At 30.5% G+C, this 11,119-nt stretch overlaps 1 protein-coding gene across 4 annotated transcripts in view; it reads left to right on the top strand.

Moving 5' to 3' along the window:
* LOC107623101 (probable inactive shikimate kinase like 1, chloroplastic) overlaps positions 1-5,035 on the top strand; it is an 8,336-nt gene extending 3,301 nt beyond the window's left edge. The window contains exons 2-10 of one of the 4 annotated variants that reach the window (XR_002355053.1): positions 390-436; positions 1,222-1,276; positions 1,367-1,439; positions 1,530-1,617; positions 1,896-1,978; positions 3,700-3,799; positions 3,871-3,972; positions 4,076-4,140; positions 4,704-4,725. Coding sequence is in view for 3 of the 4 variants with exons in the window: in XM_016325249.2 (XP_016180735.1) it covers positions 390-436; positions 1,222-1,276; positions 1,367-1,439; positions 1,530-1,617; positions 1,896-1,978; positions 3,700-3,799; positions 3,871-3,949; positions 4,076-4,140; positions 4,704-4,772 (659 nt within the window). In the remaining variant the exon portion in view is untranslated. Of the gene's footprint in view, positions 1-389; positions 437-1,221; positions 1,277-1,366; positions 1,440-1,529; positions 1,618-1,895; positions 1,979-3,699; positions 3,800-3,870; positions 3,973-4,075; positions 4,141-4,703 lie in introns of all 4 variants that reach the window. The other 3 variants (XM_016325249.2, XM_021112966.1, XM_021112967.1) reach the window with 3 other exon arrangements.

Below are 11,119 nucleotides of genomic sequence, written 5' to 3'. Positions count from 1 at the left end.
AACATGACTTAGATATAGTGTTAATAGGATTCAAAAAAGATATATTGGTTGTTTGAAAAATTTGGTGTGTCTGCCTGTGTTCTATTGTATTGTGTTGGTGTCCGTGTCAATGTCAATACTCCATAGGGAGTAAGTGCTTTAACAGTTTTATAAGATGCTAAAGAAACTCACACTGCTATACCGTGGCACATTTTCAAGCATATTAGGTTTAATCAGTTAGGGATAATGTTAACAAGACTAAAATACGATAATTCTTGCATGCTCGGTGTGCATAAAAGTGGCGCATATGTATAATTTCTCTGAATAAGTGGTAGAATGGATCTTGTTTGTTGGGAGCTAATGTGCTAATGTTGCATTATTCTTCTCCTATTTTTTGGATGCTTCCTTAGCTACAGGGAGTAAGGTGGGTGCTGTGGATTCATCTCTTGCAGTGAAGGTGAGATCATATTCATTCTTGTTGAATTCAGTAGGAACTAGAGCTGACTTAAATAAAAAAACAAATTTATTGATCATAAAAACTTGTGTGAAAGAAATAACAAAATTACATGACTTACGAAAGCAGATTCTGTCTATCGGATACTGGTGATGGAATAGGGTTGAAGGAAAGGGATTAGCCTGCTATATAGAAGATAGGAGGGATTGAGTAATTGGAGCAGCTATGCGTCTCCAAAGCTGATTCCATTAATTTCATCCTATTACAATATTCTACTCACACCCTCATATCCTGATACACTTCTTATGTTAACACTTCCTCTTAAGGGGCATGTAGTTCGTGGAATGTTTTCACCTTCCTAGGATGTGAATCTTACATTGAAAAATCATTTTGATGTAAATATAACTTATTTAACTTCATCACAGTTTCCTTTTCTCTGTTATTTAACAATGCCAACTCAGCACCAGTTGTTGAAGTTTGTTAGGAATTAGTTGAGCACTGGTTAGTGGTAGTAAGCAAGTTTTAAGTTAGCTGATATTTCTTACAATGTCTATGACATCTGTAATTGTGTTGATTCATTTCATACAATCCCCCGTTTCCATTCCCTGTGATTGCTCTCAACTCCCTCTGCCATTCCAATTCATCAATCTGTTGTTATCCCACTAGTTGGGATCAGCTTCATAAAATACTGGTATATAGGAAATTTTCTACTGGCTTAAACTTGAAAGTACTCTTTTTTTCCCTTTGTTGTGGATGGATATACACATTTTAACTAAGTTTTGATTCAGAAACAAGCAGCAGATGTATCCCCCGAGCTAAAAGGGACTTCTATTTTTCTGGTTGGTAAGAATGGCTTATAATGCAATTAATTGCTTTGAAAGTTTGTTGCTTATTATGACGCCATTAACTTTGTGTGTCTACTATTTGATAAAGGCATGCAAAATTCCCTGAAAACCAGTTTAGGAAAGATGCTAGCTGATATGTTGCGATATTATTATTTTGACAGGTATCTTTCTACTTTCTGATAAAAGTTTTAAAGAATTAAACATAGCTCCAGAATGTTACCTAAACTTGATATTTTATTTACTCTATTTAGTGATAGTTTGGTTGAAGAAGCTGTTGGTGGTGCACCTGCTGCAAAATCCTTTAGAGAGAAAGATGAAATGGCCTTACATGAATCTGAGGTGATTGTATTAGACTTGTTTAAAGGTTATGTGTGTCTAATTGGATACCTGCTAAACTGTTACCAAGTTTCTATTGTTAGTGATCCATGCATCAGAACATTGTGTACCTTAACAAAGCTAACTCTTGAATTAACAAGGTTTACATGCATCCTAAAATCTGCTTCTGACTTCTAAGTTGATAAGTTTGAATATAAGTTACTTATGATTCACATGTCAAATGGTCCAGAGTTGTTCAATCAGAATATGAGGTACTTATATTCACATGTCAAATGGCTCAGACTGAAGTGTTGAAGCAATTGTCATCTATGGGCCGACTAGTAGTTTGTGCTGGCAACGGTGCAGTTCAAAGTTCAACTAATCTGTATGGATTTCTAATTCCTGGCCAGATCTTTTTTTTCGTCCTTTAATGTTTTTGCTGGAGTTTGGAGTTTGGTTTTCTTGAATATTTAAAAATATGTTAATCACCAAAAGGGATTTAAGTATAAATGGGCTAAGTACAAACATGATTCATAGTTGGGTGCAATGGCATCATGGGAGAAGGCTGTAGGCTGCATTTGGTTATTGTCAAAGGATAGTGGGGACCATGACATGTAGGCTCCGTTTGGTTTGTGTATGTATTGAGACATAGACATTAAGACATATACACTTAAGACATAGACATAAAATATTTGTGTTTGTGTATAGTGTTAGAAATAATAGACATGACACTAGTGTAGTGTCTAATATTATGTTTTGTTGCAAAACACAAAAACACTACATAACTGAAAATGACTATTTTATCCTCATAAATTAAATTAGGGTTTGTAAAAGGAGAAGGAGATATTTGGAATTTTAAAAAATCAATGAGGATAAAATAATCCAAAAGAAAAAATTCAGATCCGTGTCCATGGCTTCAACTCCGTGTCTCATCAATTTAGTGAGACACAAAGAACATGTATATTGTGTATGTTTATGGGTATGCGTGTCTCTCTCATTTTTGTGTCTCACAAACCAAACAAGGGACACGTTCCACATTGTCCATGTCTTGGCCAAACGCACACACTAAACAAACGCTTTCGTAGGGATAAAAGACATTTGGTCGCACTAGCTCTTAAACTAAATTATATCACAGTTTATGTAGTCATAGTGTAACTCAGGTCGTCTCTTGAAGTAAGGGTGTATTGTAGTTGATTGGATTTAAAAAGGTGTTTGATTTTGTGCAAGAAAATATAAGACAATTTTAAGTAAGATTGAAAAGAAAATAAAGTTAAAGATAGTTCAAGAATTGGAAATTCTATCATGAGGATTCTTATTGGTTGGATAGCTTATTCTCAACTTTGACATTTCATCAAACATATGGCATGCATAAATCAATTCTCTATAATTATAATCTCTTGATTTTTTCGTCAAGTCTAAACTAGCAATTAGCAATCAAGAATCAAAATGAATGTTTTAGAGTTTGAGTTCTCCTTTCAATGACTCCAAATTTGCTCCAATTCGATCATTGTAGCCCCTTGTAATGCATGTTATCTTAACTATGTGTATGTATTTCAATGTAAACAAAAACATGTTAGTGGTACTAGTTGGATATTAAGACTAAATACTTTTAAAATAAAGGCAAAATTTATATAATTTATCAATTATCACAATTTGCGGACAAAATATAGAATCAAATAAAATTTCATGAAAAGTGGGAGAACATAACTCAAAATCTAAAAATGAATACAATTATAATTCAAAAATTTGAGTTCTATTACCAGGACATGGGATAGAGAGGGAGAAAAATGTGTTCAACGAGACCACCACCATGTGAAAGATTGGGATTGAGAGGGAGGAACTGATTAATAAAATTGTATTCCCAACATGCCTTCGTTTCTTTTTAAATATTTTTCCACTTTACCTTTCAAAATATTCTGATGTTAAGCTTTGTCTATTATAACCAAATATGATTTAGACACAATTTTGTCCTATCCCCACCGTCCTGGAATTGAAACCAAGTGTAGCTTTGTTGTATGCCTTCCCCATGTTCGACTAATCTTGTTCTTGTTTATTCTGTCAAAAAGCTATTTTTTCATTTTTCCACTTGCTGTTACCTGGACATAGGGCACTTCTGAGACACGGGATTTCCTTGTGGATAGATGTTCCGCTAGACATCATGGCTAGGGATGTATGTGAAGCATCATCATCAGGATCTTACCCTGAGGTTGATTCATTACTCTTAACTTTACAAGCTAAAACTTTCAGTAAATCTTATTGTTTTCACGAACCATATAGGTAACAGATCAACTAGCTGCACTATACAACAAATACAGGGATGGATATGCTACAGCTGATGCAATTATTTCAGTTCAAAGTACGTAGCAACCTTCCTGGTTGGTAGTATTCTGATTTTTCTCCCAGCAGAGAGAGAGGTGTTGAAGAACTGATATATGGTTTACGAAGTTTGTCTCCAATATTGATGGCTTCTATGTTTTTGCAGAAGTTGCTTCTAGGTTGGGGTGTGATAATTTTGATGACATTACAATCGAAGAGATGACATTAGAGGTTAACCTTCTTGTTAAAGGAGCAAATATCCATTTTGCATCTCGAAAGATTACAATTTTGACAAAATGAACGCTAAAGAATGTAAATGACAAAATAACCTCCAAAGATATGCTCTAATGGACAAAATGAACCAAATATTTAGTTATTTTACTTATTTAAGTTTGATTCATTTTGTCAAAATCATATCTTTTGAAGTGCAAAATGACTTTTACTCTGGTTAAAGAATACAAAATTAATTTGAAGCACAGTTGTACCTATAATACCAAATCGATAATCGAAAGATTATGCAGCCGACAAAATAGATCCCAGAAGAAAGAAAGTCTCCTGTCTTGTTTGAAAGAGTATGAATGTTTGACAAAATGGTCATGGTTGGATATTATGCTTCTTCACAACCGCCGTGATTTTATTCATGGTTAGACCATTTTGTCAAACATCTATAATCTTTCTGATGCCACGGGTACTGAATTAGTGTTCGCCACCATTTTTAAACTATCCAAATTGACTTAATGCTGCTATGTTTTGGTTGATTAGTATTATAATTCTCAATATCTCATTAATTTTAGGCGCTAAGGGAGATCCAGAAGTTGACTAGAGTGAAGAAGATGCTGGAAGAGGCTGCAAGACCGTTCTAATCAAACATGGCTTGTTTCATGTCTTATCTTGAAATTACTTTCGATTAGTTGTTTTACTCTGAAATGATGTACCAAGGGATTTGTTACTATATATTGTTTTTACTATATATAGCTCCACACTATGAGAGTGGCGGATCATTACATAACAAACCTTTAGTAGTGATTATGCATTTTTAAACAGTTGCACAAACACGACAAGCAAGCTTGGAACATTCCAAAATGCTCGAGAAAATTTGGAAATAACACCTCCCAAATCAAGTAAACACGCAATATTTCTATTTCGAGGGTTACCTAAAATTAGGTTGTTTTTGGGCCTAAACGTGAGGTCAAAGCTTTTTTAGGGGCATCATAGGACTTGTACGGGAGTTGAGGTGTTGTCGTTCGAGTTCCTCATGAGGAGGTGGAGGTGGTATCTGTAAGAGACTCCGATACTTAAATTAGCATGGACTTTAAGTAATTTTTTAGTAGATTAGGATTTGAATATATTTGAGAGGTGTCAGTGTATTTATAGTAAAATAGATAACCACATTTTTGAGTAGTTCCACATTTATTGGTGGATAATCGTTTCTTTTATTTTAGGAGTATGTTACGATCATCTCCCTAGATGGGATAGAGATAGTAGGAGAGATTTAGAAGATGTAGTTACTTATTTAGATAAGTAAGATTGGATTTCCTTGTCGTGTCCGACCTCTTAAGAGGTCGGATAAGTGAAAGAGATCATTCTTGATGGGCCTTTATTTTTAATGGTTCTGACTTTGTTTTGGACTAGAATATGAACAGTTTTTAACCACGAAATCCTTGTACTTGTTCGTCCCTTTGGTTTGTTCTCCTCGGATGTATCTGAATCCGGTAAAATCAGTTCTTGACTCGGCTTTGGTTCTAAACATTTATCGAGTCTATTTGTAAGAGGTGAATTATATTATACAGGTCAATTTGTATAGAGAGAGAATGATATTTCTTTTGCAAGAATGCTTGGCCTACACGTGGAATGACAACAAAGTAGCCAGATAGATCTTGACTCAACTTCTGAAAGAGTTATATAGACTCATAACTAGTTTGGTAATTGGTATGATCAAGCTATGGCTATCAAGTCAACCCATAAATAATACATATTTGTAAGAAAGACTATTACATGAATGAATCCAGTTCAAATGCATATAGCATGCTAAACTAAGAAACTAAATACATTCCTAAATATTTGGGCTTTCACTAGTTATTAAATAAATAAATAAATAAATAAAATAAATTCAATTTCGATGCAAAAATGAACTAACTCAAAAAAATAAAAAATTATTTTAATTTTTATAAAATATTTAAAAATAATAAATAGCTTAAGCAAAATAAAATTTTTGCGTTAACAATGCTAGTATAATATACAAATGAATTCCCCAAAGTAAAATGAAAAAGAAAAAATACATGAATAATTTAAAACATATTTAATATATTTTTATTTTAGTCATTTATCCTTGGCTATATATAATTTGTTAATAGATTAAAAGATTAAATTTACTACTTCTCATTTTAATCCAAAGTTATATATTTAACTAATACGTGTTTAAGAGTATTTTTATTATTTTAGAGACAAGATATAAAATGATAATTTTATCATATTTAAAAATCTGAATACTAGAAGAATTACATTATATTGACATTGAATATATCAAGAAGACCAAAAATTTGCCTAAAAAATAGTGATGCTAAAATTATGGCACGTACTCATAAGACGTATTGGGTTAAGTGAGAATAACAAAAAAATTCAAGTTCCTTTCAAATTCATTGAAAAGCACAAATTTAAATTTATCTAATTATATTTAAATTTAATTTATTGTTTGGATTTGTTAAAAAATTTGATTTGATTTTGATTTATTTAGTAATATTTTTAAAAATTTAAAATGTAAATTAAATCTGATTTAAATTAATTATCACATTTTTAGATATTTAAAATTTAAATTAAATATGTCCTTTCTTTGATATCTATCATTGTCTTTGAAAGAATGAGCAATAATTTTTGTTTTAAATGGAAGTAGTTCACAACTTCAACTTTAGAGTTAAAGAAAGCTAAATTCGTTTGGAATTTGTCTATCCATAAATACATATTAATATTAACTTTTTACACAAGTTATTCAAGACAATTATATTACCGTTATGTTTATTTTATTTTGTTGGTTCAAATAATTTAGTAAATCTTTTTTTTAATATTTTATATTAATTTAAATTTTACAGTTTAATATACACCTTATTTTTGGTTGTTTATGTTGTAGACAATTGCTTATATAAATAATTTGAAAAAATTTGGTGATGTTGAAAGAGAATTTATGTATGCATTTTAGTGCAGATACTTTTTTATAATAAATGTATGCATTTACAAGGATAATTTATATTCTTTAATATTCATGTTAAATTTAAAATGAGGTTTAAATTTTGGCGTTTAAAAAAAATACATTTTCGACTTAGTAAAAAGAAGTTAAAATAGAGAAATATACAATTGATATAATTTCCAAAATATTTATACCATGTTTATTAGAATGTAGTATATTTTTTATTTTTATCTAATTTAGAATAAAATATACTTTTTGTCCCTAATATTTATATTTTTTTTCAAAATATCGCTAATATTTAATTTAATTCCTAATATTTTTGAATTATTCAATTTTGTCCTTAATATTTTCAATTTGTATCAAAACTATCCCCAAAAATTTTTAATTTTAATTTTGTTTGTAACATTTTACATGGAGTTAACATTTAAGAAAATTTGGACTCAAATAATAAATATTAGAAATAAAATTAAATGCAACTAAACATTAAGAATATTTTTAAAGATGTTTTTTTTTAAAATAAAAGTTGTTTTGCTTGGAAGATCAGCCAAAATAAATTAAAAAAAATTAATTTTAATACTTTTTTTAGTTAAATACGCATGACACAATTTTTTTAAGAGTTTGTTAGAAGTTTAGAGAGATGCACTTTTAATAAAAAACACTTTTGGAAATTTTTTTTTGTTAAAAAACGAGAGTTAAAAAGGCAACTGAATGATGTCCAGATTGAAAAAAATCTGGAATTGAAGATGAAAGAACAAAGTATCCAAGAGTAACTAAAATATTAAAGTATTAATAGATTAAATTTGAAAAGATAATAAATATCCTTTAAGAAATAAATATAAAAAGTTGATGTAGAACCCTCTTGGAACTAATTTGAATTTTGTTAAATTTCATTTTTTTTAATGTCTATAATTCTAAAATAAACATTAAGTGTGGTATTTTTTAAAAAAATTAGGTGTCGACGTGGAAAATAAATTTCACATGACTTATTGTTATTTGTCCATATTTTAAACGTATCGGTACATATGAATTTGTCATCGTATCGAAGCAAACACTTTTTTTTAATAAGGTTCAAATTTTGTGATAATAATTTGAGTGAGTGAAGATTATAGTATGATGGTTATCAGTGGCAAAGAGAATGGAGAGGTTGAATCTTAAGAGATATTTAAGAGATATTTTTATTTTTGTCTCTTGAGTAACAGAAACAGAAAAGTAGAAGGGAAGAAGAAACAACACCAGATGTATTCTGGTTCAGCTACAAGGTGCAATGTAGCCTACATTCAGTCTCCATCACAATAGTGACAGAATTTTACTATCTTTAACAGATTACAAACACTAATTCCTTCCCTAGGATCTACCCAATCCTATCTAGAACAAATCCAGATTCTAAACCCAATCTGAATTTGACTAGGACTCAAACCTATCTTTCAACAGTAAAGTGCTAACCCAACTTGTAAGGGAATCCCCATAGGATCATGACACAAAACAGAAAGATGTATAAAGAACCTCTAAAACATCTTATGACTTTTTCTCACTGTTTAACTCACTGCCTTTTTTTTTTTCTCATTGGCTTTTTCTTACAAACCTCACCATGTTTGCCTTTTACAATGAGACTCAGACAGATCAAAAATGAGAAAAAAAAATATTCAATGAACTACATGAAGGAGAAGGGCTCAAAGAACTTGGGTAGCTATGAGAGTGAACTCTGTACTTTTTACTTACTCTCCTTGCTTTCAACCCTTGGCCGTTCACCCTTAATATAGAAGGTAAAACTTCCAAGGTTGAAACAGGTTCAATACTCACAGTGTCTTCTTCTCCAACATCAAAGTAGCAGCGGCTTCATCAGAGAGGAGGGAGAGAACCGAGGCAGTTGCATGCATGCTCACCTCTTCTCTCTCATCCTTTTTCTTCAAACTTCTTCAATCTTGACCATTGAACTTAACTTTGGCCCCAAGTTTTAATTCTGAACGTTGATGAGCTTCTGAACCATGTTGACTTCACTTTCTCTATGGTTGCTTCTTCTGCTTGAGATCTTGAGGCTTTCTTCTTCATTCTTCGTCGAAGCACAAAAGAGAAAACAAACTTTTTGTGGTGCTTGACCGAGAGGACTAGCTACTGGATTGTAGCCTTCTTTACTTTGCTTTGATTTGGCAAAAATCTTTTTGCCATCTTTCATAATCTAACCTTCAAACATTCCATTTCCTTCTTTCTTCTTGTTGGATGAATAAATGATTTGACTGAAGTAAGAGAGAGGAGAGAGAAGAGTGAATAGCTTCGGTGGAAGTCTTAATAAAATTAAATTGAGTTGAAACTTGGGAAAATGTGTTACTTGAACCAAAGGAGTAGATAACTAAAGAGTGCTTAGTCCATTTTCTTCTTTTCTTTTATTTTGGATTAAGGATATTGTTGGGCTAGAAGTAATGTTGACTTAGGCTTTGGGTTTGTTTCTTGGGCTAATTGGTCTTACTACCCTTTTAAAGTTTCAGCCACATGATTTGAAATAAATTTATATTAGACTAAACTTGTTTAATGGTCAAACTGGACTTGCAATAACTGAGTAAAGAGGAAAATTAATTTTCTTTCCTGCACACAAACCAAATAAACAAACAATTGAAAATATTTTAATAAATATTTAATTTATATTTTAATAATATTTGATCATCATATTATATTAGTTTCCAAACTTAACATAGTATCATATTAATTCAGCAAACATCTCTACATATTATGATTGAAGTTGTTAGCCAAATTCAGTTAAACCCCGCTTAATTTTATTTATTTATTTAACATTTTTGGTATTTGGTGTAGTATATATTTATATTTTTTTAATGGTATAGAAATGTATAATTAGAAAGTTATATTTAAAATTTTTTTAATTAAATTTGATTAATTTTACAGATAGCACGTTTCATTTATTATCAATTATATTTAGACTAAACTAGTATTTAAGCAAAAGTCAATATAATTGTTTAAACTAAATATAAGACCAAAATGTCAGTTAAAATGTGAATTGTGCTACAGTGTTGAAAGACATTTTTTTCAGCAGGTACTGAAATGTGTTGATAACATGAAGAGAAAGACACAAGTTTATATTGTTAGGACATGTACAGACAAAAACTAAGTGGAAGCAGGAAGTTATTAGAGTGAAGTAAAAGATAGTGAAATAAAAGACAATTACACAATGAAGTTGATAAATTGTGAATAATTAATGTTAATTTTGATAACAATTGGGCTGATCTTTTTTATTGTATTTGGACCTCTTTTTGGCAACTTATACCAAACTAATAATATGACCAATTCATCCATTTTTTCAGATAATAATAATAATAATATAGCTTAAACAAAGAAAAAGAGAGTTATAATATGAAGGAAGAGAAATGAACTTTTAATAATCATGGCAAACTCTCATTCTTGCCACATGTAGCATATTAAGCAAAAATTCAAACCCAATAACATTTAATTAAATAACTTTAATTACCAATAAATTTATCTAAATTATTAAATAAAAGAGAAAAAAATTCAATACCACTAACATTAATATCAGATTCCATAATACATAAACGTCTTTATCATTTTTAATAATAAAAATAAATACATTTTATTCTCTAAATAAAATAAAAAAATTAATACAACTAAAATAAATTCTTCGTAATTATTGTTAGGATTTGGTTGAATTAGTTCCACATTGCTCAGGATAGCAAATGGAGTGGGTGGCCTAGGCTATAAATATGAGGTTAAGTTCTCCATTTGTTTTTGCACCAGTCAGAAACACTTTAAGCTTGTATCTGATTTTTCTTTTTCTCTCTACTCTTTGATTAGAGAGTGTTGTGAGGTGTAGTTAGATATTTGCTTTGAGAGAGTGTAGGTGTATTGGGATGCCGGTGTTAGAGAGAAAGAATTCTATGTGTTGTAACAATTTTCACATAGTGATATTCTCTGGTTGTCATTTGACAACGGCCGTGGTTTTTTCTCCGGTAATTGGAGTTTCCACGTTAAATTCTTGTGTTGTGATTGTGTCTATTTTATTTCTCT

This window comes from Arachis ipaensis, chromosome B10, assembly GCF_000816755.2.
Source record: "Arachis ipaensis cultivar K30076 chromosome B10, Araip1.1, whole genome shotgun sequence".
NCBI classification, from domain to species: Eukaryota; Viridiplantae; Streptophyta; class Magnoliopsida; order Fabales; family Fabaceae; genus Arachis; species Arachis ipaensis.
Note: the sequence above shows the minus strand (reverse complement) of the source record. Positions and strands in the feature narration are given on the sequence as shown.